Raw genomic sequence first — 18,741 nt, 5'->3', positions numbered from 1 at the left:
AGTGGTTTTCGTTACATTAGCATGCAGCAGTTTATATCAAATATGACATTTCTATTACAATTGCTCAACCTTTTTTATTTCCTATTGGATTTGTTTATCTGGAATATAATCACACTTACCATGCTACAGAATTCCTTTTACCTTTTCATTCCAACGGATACAGTTTTGCAAGAATTACAGCAGTTGTAGGGACAGTAGGGATAGATGCATATTTTCAGCCCATAAAAAACAATCCGATTCAAATTTGTCGACATTCAATTCCTCAATGGTGGGGAAGCTGTTTACAATGCAGAATACGTCCTCCACCCCAGCAGAGGGCACTATATAGTCTAGTCAATGGGACTCAACATTTGTAGTTCGCTCAGCTCCCATCCTCGTGTTTTTGTTTTGTGGACTACACGCTCAATGCCATGAAAGTTAAATGAGTTTTTTTGTACATCTGAACTGAAATTAACATAGTAAAATTGAAGAAAAGACCTCTTGAGCTCATCACTTTCATTAAAAATAGCACAGGTAATCTTAAATGCTTTAAAGTAAGATAAACTTTTTTGTGTACTTCTACACGAATGGCTGTAAAATTACGTTAAATGTGCATTTCCTTCAAGATTGTATTCTACAAACTCCGCTAGCTCTTTAGCCAGATGTGAGCGATATAAAGTCCTGAGTGTGTGCTGCACCCACGTGGTGTGATCGCGAGGCTGAGACTCTTTTGTTCCGAATCAATCAAAAAACGAGGAAGACGGACAGACAGACATAAGTAGAGCATCTGAATCAGGAAATCCACTTATATAATAATCGCATCTTCAGCACAAGACACCAAGCCACAGCCACTTACCTAAACGCGGCTATATTCCGTGAACTTAGATATTTGTATTTAAAGTAGACAGGGGAAACTTTTACTCAGGTGAGTTATGATATTAACGATGTTTACGATCGCGGCTTCGGATGCAAATGCAGTGTAGCATGCTAACACGGCTGCGTCTCAATCATACACAACTGTAAACGTTATGTCTTTCGAAATGCTCTCTCTGTGGGGCATAATTTGATGATTTGGACCGTTTTTACGGGACAGGGTAGATATAACACGTGGGTAAGGGAGTAGTTTAGTTACTAGTCTGGTTGAAGCAGAGCGGTGCTAGTTGGCTAACCGGCTGCTGCGTTATAAAACATAACAAAGAAACAAATGGAGACGAGTGAGACAGACGCGTTGATGCTGATTCTTTTGTTACCGCGCTGCTAGTGTTTTAGCATTGCACAAGACCTATGCTTTCATAATGCTTTATATTTATATCTTTAGATATAGGAAGAAATAAGAAATTGGCATTATTAATAAGCAGAGCATGTGTGTGTTTTCTTAAGGATTCTTTTACTGTTAGATAATTGGGGATTTGAACCAACAAGGAATATGTATCACATTGACTTTGTGTCTTCATTCCCATGTTTCGACTCGTTTGATTCTTCTTTCTATTAAATTGTAGTCGGAACGTTAAACTGTTCGCTTATTACTTTTTTGTTTTTATTGTAGGGATTTTAACTATGCCACGCAAGAAGGTGACAGATGTGTCTGGGAACGGTGGGCTGAAGAGAAAACGAGGAGGTGGAAAGAAAAAGGAAAGGGAGTTTAGCAGTGACGACGAGTTTGATGACTTCGAACAGGAAAACACGAAGAAACCTGGGAAACCTGCAGCTAAAGCCGGTCTTCAGCCAGTCACTGTGGCGGATGATGTGAAGGAGAAGATTGTAAGGACATCTATGGGGTATCTGGAGCTCAGTCTGAAAACTGTTAATAGATTGTTGATGGATTTCTTGCTATTTCTGATTCTGTATTTCAGAATCTCGAGGTTCCCAAAGTTAAAGGTCAGTTGCTTGTTTTTGGAGCCACCAACTGGGACCTGATTGGCAGAAAAGAAGTGCCAAAACAGCAAGGTATGATCACACGTGAGCCAGAGAAATCTGGGTTACAGTATAGTTTTAAAGGCGTTAGAAGAGTAGTCTCGCCTGAGTGAGTCATCTGTATTAAATCTGTTAATGAGACCTTGTGAAACCAGAACTTAATTCACACTTTAGTTTGCACCTGGGATTTTCTCTTGAAGATGTTGATAAGCACTGTTTCTGATCACTGGTTCTGCTGCCATAGGCAACGCAGACCTGAAAGTGCAGTTATATAAAAAATACATATAGCAACTAGATATATGATCCAACCAAAATATGGAAATATTTTTTGTGAAGTGCAGTACTTTAAAAAAAAAAATCAGTAAGATGTTTTTTGGATAAGCAATACAGTAAAAAAGTAATATTGTGAAATATTATTTGCTATTTTAAGGTTTTGAAAAAAATTATTTATTCCTGTGATTTACAAACTTGAGTGTCACACATACTTCAGAAATACATAAAATGCTGATTTGGTGCTCAAGAAACATTTCTTAATTTTTCAATGTTGAAAAAAAACATTGTGCTGCTGATATTTTTATGGAAACTAATACATTTTTTTCTTCAGGTTTTCCCAATCAATAGAATATTCAAAAGAACAACATTTATTTTAAGTAAATATTGTTTTGTAACAGTACTTCACAATTTAATAGATCTTGCTTACTTTTTATGCCTTTAATGCGTCTTTGCTGAACAAAAACATTAATTAAAACAAATAGATCTAATATTTAAGTACATGCTAACTGAATGTTTAGCAGTGAATTTATTCTTCTTTGTGAGATAAATAAGAGATGAGTTGCAATAATAACTGATATCAATCATATTTTAATCTTCACAGTAGGGAAGATTTTGAGATACCAGCATCTCACACTGAAAACATGAGACAAATCGGCCAGGTGCAAAAATCAACTTCACTCTTAAAATAAGAAAGAGGAAGTGTGTGGGTTGCAGTCATTTATAGAATTTTCACCTTTGATATAGTTTTCATGACTGTCTGTGTGTGTTTTTGCAGCTGCTTACAGGAACCTTGGGCAGAATCTGTGGGGCCCCCATCGCTACGGGTGTCTCAATGATGTCCAGGTTAGCTGTGTGGTGTCTGGACCCTGTGCTGCCCACAGTGTCATCATCACCACAGACGGCAAACTCTGGAGCTGGGGTAAGTTTCCACACAAGAACATCTTTCTTGTTTTATGCAGGATTTTAACCCAGCCCTCATAAATGTGTCTGACTTTCTGTCTAATCTGTCTGTCTTTCTGACTGATCTGTCTGTCTTTATCTAATCCGTCTGTGTAATCTGTCTGTATGTCTGTCTGGTCTGTCTGTTTGTATGTCTCTCTGGTCTGTATAATCTGTCTGTCTAATCTGTTTTATCGGTCGGTCTAATATGTTATAGCTGTCTTTCTGTCTAATCAGTCTTTCTTTCTGTCTTATCTGTCTGTATGTCTGTCTGTCTGGTCTGTCTGTCTTTCTCTGTAATATGTCTTTGTCTGTCTGTATGTATGTCTGGTCTGTCTGTATTTCTCTGTAATATGTCTTTGTCTGTCTGTCTTTCTCTCTAATCTGTCTGTCTTTCTCTCTAATCTGTCTGTCTTTCTGTCTAATCTGTCTGTCTTTCTGCCTAATCTGTCTGTCTTTCTCTGTAATATGTCTTTGTCTGTCTGTCTGTCTGTCTTTCTCTGTAATCTGTCTTTCTCTCTAATCTGTCTAACTGTATGTCTGTCTGGTCTGTCTAATCTGTTTGTCATGACATGAGTGACATGAGTGAAGTGACATTCAGCCAAGTATGGTGACCCATACTCAGAATTTGTGCTCTGCATTTAACCCATCCGAAATGCACACACACACAGAGCAGTGAACACACACACACACTGTGAGCACACACCCGGAGCAGTGGGCAGCCATTTATGCTGCAGCGCCCGGGGAGCAGTTGGGGGTTCGATGCCTTGCTCAAGGGCACCTAAGTCGTGGTATTGAAGGTGGAGAGAGAACTGTACATGCACTCCCCCCACCCACAATTCCTGCCGGCCCGGGACTCGAACTCACAACCTTTCGATTGGGAGTCCGACTCTCTAACCATTAGGCCACGGCTTCCCGTCTGTCTGTCTTTCTCTCTAATCTGTCTTTCTAATCTGTCTAGTCTGTCTGTCTAATCTGTGAGTGTCTGTCTGTCTAATCTGTCTGTCTGTCTGGTCTGTCTAATCTGTCTGTCTAGTCTGTCTTTTTGTCTAGTCTGTCTGTCTAATATTACTTTCTCTCTAATCTGTCTTTCTCTCTAATCTGTCTAATCTGTTTGTCTAATCTGTGAGTCTGTCTGTCTGTATGTCTGTCTAATCTGTCTGTCTGGTCTGTCTAGTCTGTCTGTCTTTCTGTCTAGTCTCTCTGTCTGTCTGTCTAATCTGTCTGTCTAGTCTCTCTGTCTGTCTGTCTAATCTGTCTAATCTATGTATTTATCAGGTCGTAATGAAAAAGGGCAGTTGGGTCATGGAGACACTAAACGACTGGAGGCTCCGAAGATAGTTGAGGCCCTGGGGGAGGAAGTGATTGTAGCAGCTGCTTGTGGTAGAAATCACACCATGGCTTTAACAGGTATGTAAACTTTTGCGAAATGTGGTATTATAATTGCTGTAATTATAATTGTGTTTTTATAATAATAAAACTGCAAATGTGGTGTTCTTATTTTTTGTTTCACAGAAAATGGTACTGTCTACTCCTTTGGAGAAAACAAACTAGGGCAGCTAGGTCAGGGCAATCAGACCGATGCTGTGCTCAGCCCAGCTACAGTAAGACTCTCTCTGGGTTTCACTTGCTTAATGGGGCTTTAATGTAATATGTTCATTGTATTTTTAATGTTCCACTAAACACCTGCAATGATTTACCTACAGATCCAGTACAACGGGCAGCCGATAGTCAAAGTAGCCTGTGGTGCAGAGTTCAGTATGATTGTGGACTGCAAGGGGAACATTTATTCTTTCGGTTGCCCGGAATATGGCCAACTAGGTAACGCAGTACTAAAATGGGGTTTAATTAAAATGCATTCACCAAACACATCTGTATGGATTATTAACTCTTTTTATTCTGTATCTAAAAGGGCATAACTCAGACGGTAAATTCATCGCTCGTGCCCAGCGCATTGAGTTTGACTGTGAGCTGATCCCTAGACGGGTGGCCATTTTTATTGAGAAGACCAAGGATGGCCAAGTGCTTCCTGTGCCCAATGTCGTGGCTCGGGATGTAGCATGTGGGGCCAATCACACAGTGAGTAGCGAGTTTTTGGATTGTAGTGCAATACAAATATAAATGAAGTAACATTATATTGTTGCGTCCACGCAGCTGGTGCTAGATTCCCAAAAGCGTGTGTTTTCATGGGGATTTGGGGGATATGGACGATTAGGCCACACCGAGCAGAAAGATGAGATGGTCCCACGGTTAGTCAAGCTCTTTGACTTTCCTGGCCGTGGAGCAACTCAAATATACTGTGGCTATCAGTGTTCCTTTGCTGTCAATGAAATGGGTAAGTGTATTTCCTCTGGGGGTTGGGGGGGGGATCAGCCTATCGTACCCATCATCTATTTGTGGTTAATGCTGCTTTTTATTTTTCAGGTGGTCTGTTTTTCTGGGGCGTGACGAACACATCCCGTGAGTCCACCATGTACCCCAAAGCTGTGCAGGATCTGTGCGGATGGAAGGTTCGCAGTCTGGCCTGTGGGTAAGTAAAAACAGAGGACTCAAATGTGTTTTATAAAATATTTTGACACTTTCAGAATGTTGATAAGGTGTTTTCTATAACTCCTCTCAGGAAGAGCAGTATTATCATAGCAGCTGATGATAGCACCATTAGCTGGGGACCATCGCCCACATTTGGAGAGCTGGTATGTTTATCCTTGTTCTGTTAAAACTTGTTGAGATTTAAGTCAATAACTTGTGTGTGTGTGTGTGTGTGTGTGTGTGTATGTATGTATGTGTAGCATGGTTTCCACAAAAATATTGAGCAGTACAACTGTTTTCAGCATTGATTATAAATGTTCCTTAAGAAGAAAATCAGTATGTTAGAATGATTTCTAAAGGATCATGTGACACTGTAAACTGATGTAATGGCTGCTGAAAATTCAGCTTTGCCATCGCTGGTAAAAAAGGAACATTTTAAAATATATTACAATAGAAACATTTAAAAGTGTAATAATATTGAATTTCACAATATTACTGTTTACCCTGTTTTTGATCAAATGAATTGGCGTAAAAGGCTTCCTTCAATAGTGTAAGATGGCAAGTTTCTCATATTTCAGTTTTGCATTTTTAGGGGTATGGTGACAACAAACCCAAGTCATCCACCACTGCTCAAGAGGTCAAAACCCTGGATGGTGTGTACCCCGAACAGGTGAGTTCTGCTGTCAAAAGCATGAATCATATCCTACCAGAATTCAGTTCTATGTGATATAATCATATGGCTATGCAACTGAAAACTGTCTTTTCAGGTGGTGATGGGTTATTCTCACTCCCTGGTTATTGCTCGGCAAGACACAGAGGAGGAGAAAGAAAAGATCAAGAAGCTTCCCGAATACAACCCACGCACAGTCTGATTGGACACCAATCAGATTTTCTCCAGGGGCTTTTTTTTTTTTTTTTGGAATGCCTCTGCTCATTAGGTCACTTGGGTAATCACAGTTTGGTTGGGATGGGATTTTCCTTTATTTTTGAACATCATATTGCATTTTTGAAAGACAAGCCACATGTCGGATAAAAGTATGAAAGGAGTTGCGTTAACTGATCTGTCCAGGCTCTGGCATTTCAGAATGGTAATTGTGGCATCACATGCCCGTTTTATTTTCACAATAGAACCAGCAACTACTCAGAGCACTCGGATTCCACTGGATCCATTCTCTTTACTTCTACATTCCTAATGCAAGTTTATCAGAGATTTTGTTGTTTATTTTTCCATAACGATGACTGTGAGATCCATGTCTGCTCTCTTCCAAAAACTGGTGCTAAATCATTCTAATGCAGACTATCAATGGGCTAGTGGTTAACTAAAAGACAAACTCACTCCATTCTTGTGCCTTTTTAAGTGAGGTGATTCAGGCTGAGGAAGTTCATTTAGTCCTATGACAACTCGTGTTATTGGGGCACTTCATCTTTTAAACATCACTTTCATTACTTCCAGCTCCACGTTATCATCACCATACATAAGAACATCATTTTCCTCAAGACCACGAAGCTAATGTGTAAGCTTTTATTTCCTCTGTCTTTAGATACAGACTCTTGTTAATCTGATCAGGGAAGTGTTATCAACTCCTGCAATGCAAATGAGACATCAGCTGTGAGATTTCTATTAAATTCATTCTACCTTTTTTAGAAATGTAAATCCTCAATGTTTATGCCGTTGCTAGTATTGTTAACTACAGAAATGCTGTTCTCATGTGTTGATGTTAGCATGTTTGAAATAATGGACTTGATGTTGAGAAGAGTAGGATTGTCTTTACAGAGCATCATTTCATGCAATATGTTGAATACCGTGCCATTTCTTTGTGTTCCCCTGGACTTAAACGAATCACTTTTTGTTTCATAATCTGTTTGTAAGTCAATACATGAGCAACCAACTGATGTGTTTTCTGTTCCATAATTTTAAATGGTGTAAGAAATGTGTTCACTTGTTTAGGCAGTTTATGTCTGTCCAGGAACTGGAATTGCAACTCCTATTCTGAATTCTATTTTTTTTTTCTTAATATTAAATAAAGGTTAATGTAAGTTGGTATATGTAGGTGCAGTTTTTTTTTTCTCCAATCATTCATCATGCATAAACCCTATGCAATCTCATCTTCCTCCACTCCTCCAATTCCCACAGCTCAAAATTCAAACTGATGAAACTAAAAATATTTTCTAATAATAATAATTCACTCAGATGTACACCACAATATAAAAGAAAACATCTGATGCCACTTCAATTTTTGTGGTAGATTAATATTAATAAATAGGTGTGTGTTTAACGTCAAAACGCCAATAATAAAGAACCATATCTGGATACATAAAATGTAGTCATATATGAATTTATTTAAAGGTAAAAAAAAAAACTTCCCGCAAGAATTTAATCTTCATCTTCCTCTTCTTCCTCATCCTGGTTGATCTGGAAGTAGCGAAGCTCGTAGCTTTCTTTAGTGTTAGCCACAACACGCAACCAGTCTCTGAGATTGTTCTTCTTTAAGTATTTCTTTGTAAGGTATTTCAGGTACCTGCAGAAAAGATGAGAACAGTGGCATAAAAACTGATAAGTTGCAGTTAATTGGCTATACAAAGTCTAGATTTGCCAAAACACACACACACCTCTTAGAGAAGGGCACCTCAGAAGAAACAGTGATTTTGCTCTTGCTTCTTTCAATGGTGACCACTCCACCTCCCAGGTTTCCTGCTTTACCATTGACTTTGATGCGCTCCTGTAGGAACTGCTCCTGTATCCACGCACGCAAATGACAAGTCATAAACTCAGACAGCTAGCAGTTATGTGACTGCTAAAGTATAATAAAGACCGTTTTACACAACAAGGCTTTATAAGGACTTGATCTGCTTACAAAGTTTGAAGCATCCATAATGCCGTCTTCAACGGGATGCGTGCAGTCCAGCGTGAACTTCAGGACCTGCTTCTTCTTCTTTCCACCTTTAGAGCTCTGATGCTTCCTCTGCAAGTAAATACAAGAAAATGTATACTTTAAGTCTTGTGTCTATAATAGTCCTGTCATTGTCATCAGAATAACAAAACCGTTAATATTAATTTAATGTGCAAGACTGAATCAAGTTATCTGTGAATCTGGCTGCACGGGGTTCATTCAGTGATACATAACGATTGCTTTACGAACATGGTTACTATTACAAGACTTATTTGGTGACAGCGATTGTGTTTGTCATTCAATCTCGAATGATGTGTATGCATGATCATGAATGGAAACGTCTGTTATTTTATTAACTAGGTCCGTATGTTCAAACTTACAACAGGCGCCATCGCGAGATATTTCGTCGAGAGGAAGAAGCACGACTGCACGAGCGGGACGTCACAGACTGTTTAATCTAGCGCTGAGGTAATGGATGTGTTCGATTTGTCTGTTGTTGACTGTAATAATAATAATAATGTACTCTGGTACATTAATAATGTACAATTTGACCATACAAATATATTGTGTTTCCCATGGAACACAAAAGGAGACGTTTGAATAACGTTAATCTGACCATAACTTGTAACCCACAGAAGATACTAGTAACGTTAATTTCTTGACAAATTTGGAATGATTAGAGGATGAGGAAATTATGACAGACATTTCATGATCGGAAGATATCCTTTTAAATGTGAACAAAATGACCCACAAACTTCTATTTTTACAAGTATATATAAAATATCTAATTTAATGAACTAATGTTTTGAGTGACGCCATTATTCTGATATGACATGTTAGTTTGCATGTTAGTTTAAGCAAGGTATACTGTGTGATTTTTTTTTTTTAGCTACCTGGGCTCTGCTTTTGACAGACAATGGCATCTGGTTTGTGTTGTATAATCAGGGTCTGAGTATTCTGGCCCCTCCAGATCACCACCCATACAGCAGATACAGGAGTGTCCATTGGTTGTTTGTTGTTGAAGTCATTCTGCATTTAGAAACCCTCAGAGAACCTTCACACAGCAGAAGCGCTCGGACAGGACAAGGTATTCATATATTCATTATATGTTAATTAAATATGTACATTTATTCTTTCTGTATCTTTTATGTTGTATCTATTGTTGCTTCGGAGCGTATGTCCTCATTCAGAGTCTTGTTTCTGGTTTATAGCTTCAATAATGACAACTGACCTTGGATCTCAAATAACTTTTTAAAGCTGCAGTCCGTAAATTATTTTTTGGGTTACAAATTTTCCGAAATCAATATTTGAGCAAGTACATAACAAGTCAGTGTCACATTGGTTAGCTTATAATAATGTTTTGTAATTTGAGTGGTACTAGTAGGAATTTGCGGGAAATTCGAGCATGCTGCCGCATCATTACATCACGTCTGTAGGCTATCATATGTGAGCATCCTGCAGGTGACGGACCGTTTATAGCCATTTCTCACAGATATTGTTATAGCATTTTTGATAGCGGATTGTAATCCAGAAAGGACTATGTGTTTAGGAAACACAAATGAATGGAATTAAATTATATTCCAGTTTGTGTTTCTGATTACAGATAGCCTGGGATTACACAAGATTTGTATTTTAAAGAAAACCAGTTCGAAGGGAGCATAATTTGCTTTTTGGGTTAAAATAACTTCTTGATATGAAATTCGAATGGTCTGACGTCATTAGAGATTAGACAACAGAAATTAAAATCTACACTCTAATACACACTACAGGCAATGCTGATGTTGTTAACATTAATACAGTATGACAATAAAGATAATTTACATTGTTTGATGTGATATGAGCTAACCGATTGTTAGATTGAATCACCATTGGTAGCGCGATTTATTGTAATGCTTTTTCCCTCAGTTGGTCAGAACAAACGTGGCAGACTTGTTTCTTGTTCAGTTGACAATATACGGTGAAAATTCTTAATTGGGTCATATATTACAAGACGTAGGCTAGAATCTGTGATTGTGAAGTACAGTAAATATTCACACCAGTGCGGTGATTGAATGCTACACATACTTCTTAAAACAGATTCATCCGCCGCTGGAGCTGCACCGGCGCACAACCCATGGAAGATAATTCTGTAAACAGCTGTAATTGCAGGTTTTCAAACAGAGAGGGCAACAAAGAGCCAATATTTACGGACTGCAGCTTTAAGTATATTTTCTGATTCTAGTAGAGCCCAAGGAGACCAGTCATGCTTAGAATAATATTTATGATAGATATACTGTATAAATGTACAATGTGTAAATGTGTTCACACGTATACCATATCAGAGTATCTGTAGGTCTTATTATATTTTCAGATGTCTGGAGAGATCTTTTCCTCTCTGGATAATCTCTATGACCTCGAGAGTGCCAACTGCCATCCTCTGGTGTGCCATTTGTGCCAAGAACAGTACGAGCATCCATGTTTACTGGACTGTTACCACACGTTCTGTGCTAGCTGCCTCCGTGGAAGGGCCATAGACAGCCGACTGACTTGCCCTCTCTGTCGGTAAGAATTTACTTGATTTAATCTTTGAACCCCTTATTCTGACAATTCACAAAAAATACAAAATCATAAATATGCATTATTATTAATGCATTAAGCATAAGTATACAAATTAAAAAGGTAATTGTTACTTTTTATATCACAATTTTGACTTTGTTCTTGCAATTGCGAGTTCTCAGAATTGTGATTAACTCAGAATTGTGTAATAAAAACTCTTTGAAATATAAATTCAGATTCTTTTATCTAACAATTTTTTTTACTTTTTCTTGCAATTCGGTGCAATTACTTCATTCCATGGTGGAAATGGGCGTTCATACTCATGGCGTGTGCATTTGAAAAATCTAACATTGTATTTATAGATCTAAATGGTCAAACAACATTGCCTGGTCAACTGTATGGTGCCAGGGGCATTTGTAGGAGAGATAACCTTCAACAGCTGCAACATAAACCATGCCTTTGTGTTGGACTTAATCGAAAGTCTCTGGGTACATTCTGCCAAGGCCACTGTGGTATCAAACAATAAACCTAACACTATCTGACACTTGAAATTGGATACATAGGTCCTGGGCTGGCTACAGTTAGAGATGTCTGAAATGCCTGTGTGCTCACCCTTCTGCTTCCATATAGTAAGTCTAGCACAAGCTTAATCGCACACTGTAGATCTTGCACCTATAAAAAATGGAAAAAAGTTGGTGGTCTTTATAAACCAGCATGTTAGAGTAAGTATGAATTTGTTTTTCACTGGTTCAGTGTTGATTTAAAGGCTACTGCAAACTTCTTAGTATTTGTGTTGAATTATGAGTGTTGCAGCATGAGTGTTAGATTATGGCATTATGATTGCATGTATTATGTATTTGTCACTGTTATGCATTAGCAATGCAAAGTAGAGACAATATATCATTGTTTAAATCACTTTTTTTCAAATGCATTGTGGATGCTTCTCATGAAAGTGAATTAACAGGGAACCTTTGAACTATTAAGCTTAGAAATATTAAAATCATTTTTTTTTGCTGTGAATTACATTTATATGAGTAGACACACTCATTTTTGTGTCTATTTTTGACTCTGTGGGGGTTTATCAGTCTCTGTTGTATCTTAGAATTCAAAAGAGAGCTATTTGTGTCGTTGTTGCTATGAGGGAGAGATAACCTCGTCAATGCCAGATGTATGACTAAGACATTACCAGGCAATGGGTCAAAAGTTCTGCACAGGCACACAAAACTGTCTGTTTTTGTTTGTAGGCATCAGTCCGTTGTGAAAGGAATAAATGCACTCCCCCCAGAGGATCGACTCCTGAAGTTCTTGGTGGACAGTTCAGCAGACAGTGAGGAAACCGTGCAGTGTGCTAACTGTGATTTGGAGTGCAAGAAACAGGTCAAATTTTCACCATCACCACACTGAAACAAGGACTTCATAAAGACTTTAAAGTCACAATGTAGTAGAAATAGCGGAAGATTCTTTTGTCATATATTGTGATGTACTGAGTGAAACAAGTGAAATGTAGGGTGGGGATTTTATTCATGGGTTGATTGGATGGAGGCAGATCTGAATGTTAGTTGATATAGTAATAATATGATAGTACGTTTACGGAATAAATATTTTGAGAAAAAATTGCAATTTCATACATTTAGTTCTCACAGAAGTTGTTTACACTGAATCTTTAAAGGAATAGTTCACTCAAAAAGTTACAATTGCTGACAATTTACTCAATGTAGATGAGTTTGTTTAATATGGGAACAGTTTGGCTAAATTTAGCATTGTTTAACTTGCCCTCTGCAGTGAATGGGTGCCATCAGAATGAGAGTCCAAACAAAAGTATTATAATAATCCATGCAACTTCAGATGATCAGTTAATGTCTTATGTAGTGAAAAACTGTTTGTATTAAACAGATCCATCATTAAGCCCCGGCCTTTAACTTTAAACCGTCACTTCTTGCTAAAGTTCCAGTCCATAATTCATTACTACACGTCATCCAGGTTAAAAGTCCATCCCCTGTTGTCCTCTCACATTAAAATCCACTCACATATTTGTTTAGAATACATATTTGCTTTGGACTGTTTTCGCTTTCAGCCCTCCATATAAGAAGTAGTGGCCACGAGTTTAATGCGTAAATAAACCTGTGTGATAGCAACCCGTGATTATCAGAGATGGATTCATTCATATTTTATTTTGGATTAAGTAAATATTATATTAACCATATGCTTTGGCTACCGGGCTGTATTACATGGGATTGTCAGTATTCAAATGAAGTTTGTCATAAATAAATATTACATAAAGTGCATAATAAAATATAAAAACTTTTTTATTCATCCTACAGTCTTGTAAGTTCATTAACTGATAGTCTTTCCCACGTAATATGTGTACATTATTATTATTATTATTAGCCTATTATTATTGGTTATATTTTTTTTATTTCGTTTATATTAATTGTTTTGCTTCAATTTCGATCTCTTTACTTAACATTCTGAATACTTTTGTAAATAATAGCATACTGTAAATGCTCTACATTAACATAAAATGTCACAAATTCATAAAATGTAAATGTATACATTTTGTATGTATAAATAATATAATAATTTCGTAATTCAAAATAAAATCTGAATGAATCCATCTCTGATAATCCCGGGTTGCTATGGTCACGCAGGTTTGTTTACGCATTAAACTCGTGGCCACGAGAAAAACATGTCGTTCCCTTAACATAGGAAGTCGTGGCCACAAGAAATGGATGTCGTTCCCTCAACATAGCATCTCGAGGCCACGACATAAGGATGTCCTTACCTCGACAAAATGATCTCGTGGCCACGACATAATATGACGTTCCCACGAGTTAATATGATGTTCCCACAAATTAATATCTCGTGGCCACGACATATTATCACGTTCCCACGAGTTATTATGTCGTGGCCACGGCAAAACTAAGTAAACCGAACAAGTCACTTTACGGGCACCGTAAAATCATTTCAGATGAATAAGCAAATTGATTTACATCTTTGATGGCCTGAGGATAAGTACATTTCCAGCAAATATTCTTGTTTGGATGAACCATTCCTTAAAGATCTTTTCTTCCCTATTGTGATGTACATCCAAGTGAAAAGGATTAAACAACACATTGCCGTATGAACAACCAGTCAGTAACTACTTTAACTCAGTAAAAAGATTCAAAGAGTCAATCAAAGAGTCATTAGAATAATTTTTTCAGGATGTAAACAGCAGTTGCACTGTACCTTTCTGATTCATTAAAAGAATTGGTTGAGAATCAGACTAAAACAGTCGAGCTGTAGATTCAGTAGCAGTGTTTGTGGAATGAAATTGGTTACAGTGTTTAATTATGTTGCACTTCTGAATGTCATTATTTTTATTTTCAAAAAAGATTAGGTTTTGTCTGGTTACGCATTTGAATATTCTGTCACAAACCCCAGGATGTGGATGCAATGTATTATTGCAACACTTGTTGCCAGCCACTGTGTCGAGACTGCAGGGAAACCACCCACAAAGCCAAGATGTTTTCCTGCCACGAGATTGTCTCCTTGGCAAAGCGCACCAAAGAAGCCCACAAAAAATGTGGTGTGTGTTTTGAAGTTTCCCCAGCAAAATATAAATTAATACACTTAATTTTGTCAATAACAAGTCTTGAGATTCATGCAGTTTCTGTCTGATTGCAGCCCTCCATGAGGAACTCTACATCATGTTTTCTACCGAGAAAAAGTCCATGCTCTGCATCAACTGCTTCAGAGACATGCAAGTGTGAGTTATAAACTTAACTGACAGAGTACATAATTAGCCTAACACTCATATGATTTCAAAATCATCTGGGTTTATCTAAATCCATAGGGAGAACAGAGCACACTGCATTGATATTGAGACAGCATATATACAAGGCTGTGAAAAATTGGACCAAGCCGTCTTAGTGAGTTTCTCTCCCATCCTTTTCATCCAACAGAAATGTGTTCTTTCACCTGTATCTGTATTGTGTGGAGCTGTGAAGCACCTATTGAAGTCTTTTCCCTCTCCTCAGGCTGTTAAAGAGCTTCAGACGTCAGCGCGGGAAGCCATTATTCTGCTCAAAGCCATGATTGGAGAGGTCAGGGCCAATGTGGATGAAGAAGAGAGCGCCATCTGCACTCTGTTCAATAATATGCAGGTGTCATGCACAATTACATGACTTAATCCCCCTGGCTACTCTTATATGATTTGGATTTTTTTTCTCATTTTATATTTTTTGAAAGGGCGAAGTTTATATGAAATGAGTAATAATAAAATTGGTGATTCACATGTATTTCTTTCCTCAGGAAAGACTAGCAGAAAGGAAAAAGATTCTACTCAAAGCAGCACGAAGGTAAATAAAATATATATTACTTAAAAATAAAAAAATAAGACATTCTACATTAAAGTCTGTTACTTGACATTAAAAGCACTAACTGTACCATGATGCTTTTTGTCAGACAAAAATAAATCGATCACAAATGTATTATAGTGGAGTGAAATATTAAATATTAATTATTAGAGATGCACAATATACCTTATGAGTTATCAGCTGATATTATAGTTATTTGAGGTGTCAGTATCTATATTGGAATATTTTAATATAATATTTTTTAACATTTATTTTAAATATAATTTTTTTTATATCTGCCATTTATCAACCATAACATAATTATTGGTGTTTTAATTTCAATGCATCACTATTATAGCATATATATATATATATATATATATATATATATATATATATATATATATATATATATATATATATATATATAATATATAATGTGTGTGTGTGTGTACAATATTGTTGTTTGAGATATAATTGAGATATATAATATTATAAGAATAATACTTGTAATCGAAGTCCACACACAAACTGAACCAAAGATTTTAAGGAACACTTATTGGAACACTAATCCTCTTTTGTGCTTTTATTTTCTAGTCAGCATGAGGAGAAGGAGAGAGCCTTCAAAGAGCAGTTATCTCATCTTGCAGCTCTCCTGCCAACTCTTCAGGTAAGTGCATTTTCTTCATGCATCTTAATATTTTCACATATTCTTCTTGCTTTCAGACATGTTTCCATTGAATTCTCTCCAGGTTCATCTTGTCACATGTTCTGCCTTCCTAAGCTCAGCAAATAAGTTTGAGTTCTTAGACATGGGATATGTGAGTGCAAACATAAAATATTTGTATTAAATAATAGTTAAAAAAAAATCAATTTCAGGACATGGTACCAACAATAAGAATTAGAATTGATATTTTCACCTCACACAGCAATTAATGGAGAGACTTAAGAAGATTGTGAAACTACCACACAGGCTGAGACCAGCACAGAGCAGTAAGGTTAGTTTACCAAATTCAAATATGTTAAATGAGTCAATACATAAGTTATATCTGCAGTAATCTATCTCCACAGATAAACACAGAGTATCGCTCCGAGTTTGCTCGCTGCCTGGAGCCGCTTTTGCTGTTGGGGCAGCGGCGTTCAGTGTCCACTGCAGGGAGTGTGGCTTTAGGTCTGGGAAATGCCAGTGGAATGTGAGTCTGTTTATTCAAGCAAACTAAATATGCTTATTCAAAAAAGAAACATTTAAACATATTAAATCTTTTTAATATCTTCCTGCAGGATGCAATCATCTCTGTCAGTGCAGTGTCACTCTCCATCCATGAGCGACTTGTCACTGTGCTCCTCGGTGGTGCACAGGCCAACCTCACACCGTTATATCAGCACCAAGGTCCTGCTGGCGGAGGGCGGAGAGACGCCTTTTATGGAGCACTGCTGCAACTATGAGAACAGCTACAGGGTAAGAGTTTCTTATGCATTCATGGTTCAGTCCATGATATTTAATTTTTAGCCATTTTCCCGGCTAATATTCTTACAAAGAGGAAATTACAGGAAAATAAAATGAATTGTATTATATTATGTCCAACCACTACATGCATATTTACATAGAAAAAATTAAGCAATACTGTTGTGCATGTCTGTTAAACTAGACTTTACAGACAGAAATCCAGAAGCTCAAAGACCAGGTGCAGGAGATTCACCGAGACATGACCAAGCACCACTCACTCACCAAACCTGACACCATGAATGAGATTCTGGAGAGATCTGTTCAGGTGGACAGAGAGATCTCAGCAGAGTACTCCTCAGTCGAGCTCATGCGGGCCATGTTCGAGGAGGTGAGGTGCCAGTACTTACCAATACTGACAGAAGGAGGAGGTAAAAAAAGAGATGTCATTGTGCAATTCATTTTGTTCTTAGATTTGGGAGGAGACGTTACAGAGGGTGGCAAATGAACAGGAGATATATGAAGGTATGTAAGTATATAAATGCTTAAGATTTATCTGCTCACTGTAGTTATATCTTAGTTACTATGTTTAGTGATTTTTGTTGGTCTTCCTTTTTAGCACAACTTCATGACCTGCTTCAGTTAAAACAGGAGAACTCCTATTTGACCACTATTTCAAGACAAATAGGCCCCTACATTCACTCCATAGCAAAAGTGAAAGAGCGACTGGAGCCCAGGTACTGGACAATGCTTATAGATTAACATAAATTATATAGAAACACATTACTGTTCAAAAGTTTGGTATCTGGTATCTCTTATTATCATGATTCATTTGATCAAAAAATTAAATAGTAAATGTGAATGCTGTTAATAGTAAGACGTAAAATAGTACTATTGTGAAATATTACTACAATTTAAAATAACTGTTTTCCATTTCAGTATATTTTAAATGGGGATTTATTCATTCGATGGCAAAACTGAATTAACTGAAGAATATTAAATTAGAAAACTGTTATTTAAAATTGTAGTAATATTTCACAATAGTACTGTTTTAATGTATTTTTGTTCAAATAAATGCAGCAATGATGAACATAAATAATAATAATAATACCTTTTCTTAAAAAGCAAACGCATTTTGTCATTTGCCAAGCTGATTTTGGACTCACCCATACTCATATATATATATATATATATATATATAAATATAAATATATATATATACACACCCCCATTATTGCTTTTATGTGATTTTCTTTAAGTCTGATTTGATCTTTAAAAGGCTGAAGGAGCCTAAAGAGCTCAAAGATGATCGCACAGAGATCATGCTGAAGCTGTATGAGGACAGTACCTCTACTGTGGACACACAGCCCAGGTGAGTTACCAGCAATTTCTCAAAGTATATAATGTAGACATATACACACAGTTATTAATTATAAAGCATTAATGGCCATTCCATGCTTCACCAATACAGTAATGAGCTGTCTTGTAACACTGGGGACAACTGGACTCTAAACAGCCTATCAGAAGAGAGCAATCCCAAGAACAAAGATTACTACAGGCCAAACAAGCAGAAGAACACCACTGATACAGCCAATCGCAAAGCGATACCAATGTGAAACCGCTCTTGTGAGCTGTCAGTTTAGCATCCACATATATAAATCTAATTTACGGAAGCTTGGAAGAGAAAAAAACTACTAGTTTACAGTGCTTGTATTTTAGAGATTCACAGTAATGTCAAATAAACATCATAAACAGTGTTTATTTTAAAGGTTTGTTACATTTTGCTGAAGATGTTAATAATGTTAGCGGTACAGTTATCATACAAGAGGTAGGGTGGTCCTCTCCAATTAGCTTTTTGCACAAGCGTAGTGCAACTCTTACATCATAAAAACCTATTGCA

At 37.1% G+C, this 18,741-nt stretch overlaps 3 protein-coding genes across 5 annotated transcripts; 2 read left to right on the top strand and 1 right to left on the bottom strand.

The window, feature by feature from the left end:
• Nucleotides 1–387: 387 nt before the first annotated feature.
• Nucleotides 388–7,678, top strand: LOC132118153 (protein RCC2 homolog). 2 transcript variants are annotated; one of them, XM_059527758.1, is made up of 13 exons: nucleotides 388–513; nucleotides 1,526–1,740; nucleotides 1,833–1,926; nucleotides 2,942–3,085; nucleotides 4,384–4,515; nucleotides 4,621–4,709; nucleotides 4,812–4,926; nucleotides 5,018–5,184; nucleotides 5,260–5,440; nucleotides 5,530–5,635; nucleotides 5,726–5,798; nucleotides 6,227–6,304; nucleotides 6,402–7,678. In XM_059527758.1, the coding sequence occupies exons 2-13, from the start codon at nucleotides 1,537–1,539 to the stop codon at nucleotides 6,504–6,506; spliced, it is 1,488 nt and encodes a 495-aa protein (XP_059383741.1). In that variant the 5' UTR covers nucleotides 388–513; nucleotides 1,526–1,536; the 3' UTR covers nucleotides 6,507–7,678. The 2 variants fall into 2 exon arrangements, with proteins under 2 accessions (XP_059383741.1, XP_059383740.1); XM_059527757.1 differs by lacking the exon at nucleotides 388–513 and adding an exon at nucleotides 700–904.
• Nucleotides 7,679–8,007: 329 nt separating this feature from the next.
• LOC132118154 (large ribosomal subunit protein eL22-like) lies at nucleotides 8,008–8,963 on the bottom strand. The gene is made up of 4 exons (XM_059527759.1): nucleotides 8,906–8,963; nucleotides 8,490–8,597; nucleotides 8,245–8,369; nucleotides 8,008–8,153 (listed from the first exon to the last, which is right to left on the bottom strand). The coding sequence occupies exons 1-4, from the start codon at nucleotides 8,915–8,917 to the stop codon at nucleotides 8,009–8,011; spliced, it is 390 nt and encodes a 129-aa protein (XP_059383742.1). The 5' UTR covers nucleotides 8,918–8,963; the 3' UTR covers nucleotide 8,008.
• A 524-nt stretch (nucleotides 8,964–9,487) lies between these two features.
• rnf207b (ring finger protein 207b) lies at nucleotides 9,488–18,598 on the top strand. Of its 2 annotated transcripts, none has more exons than XM_059527752.1 (18): nucleotides 9,488–9,612; nucleotides 10,876–11,066; nucleotides 12,305–12,437; nucleotides 14,484–14,628; nucleotides 14,727–14,808; nucleotides 14,896–14,971; nucleotides 15,080–15,205; nucleotides 15,354–15,400; nucleotides 15,995–16,067; nucleotides 16,150–16,218; nucleotides 16,327–16,395; nucleotides 16,469–16,590; nucleotides 16,679–16,856; nucleotides 17,047–17,232; nucleotides 17,315–17,366; nucleotides 17,461–17,578; nucleotides 18,121–18,213; nucleotides 18,313–18,598. In XM_059527752.1, the coding sequence occupies exons 2-18, from the start codon at nucleotides 10,876–10,878 to the stop codon at nucleotides 18,455–18,457; spliced, it is 1,905 nt and encodes a 634-aa protein (XP_059383735.1). In that variant the 5' UTR covers nucleotides 9,488–9,612; the 3' UTR covers nucleotides 18,458–18,598. The 2 variants fall into 2 exon arrangements, with proteins under 2 accessions (XP_059383735.1, XP_059383736.1); XM_059527753.1 differs by lacking the exon at nucleotides 9,488–9,612 and adding an exon at nucleotides 11,423–11,782 and having other exon boundaries at nucleotides 10,935–11,066.
• The last annotated feature ends 143 nt before the right edge of the window (nucleotides 18,599–18,741 follow it).

Source organism: Carassius carassius, chromosome 37 (assembly GCF_963082965.1).
Source record: "Carassius carassius chromosome 37, fCarCar2.1, whole genome shotgun sequence".
Classification (NCBI taxonomy): domain Eukaryota; kingdom Metazoa; phylum Chordata; class Actinopteri; order Cypriniformes; family Cyprinidae; genus Carassius; species Carassius carassius.
This window is presented reverse-complemented; position numbering and strand designations above follow the sequence as displayed.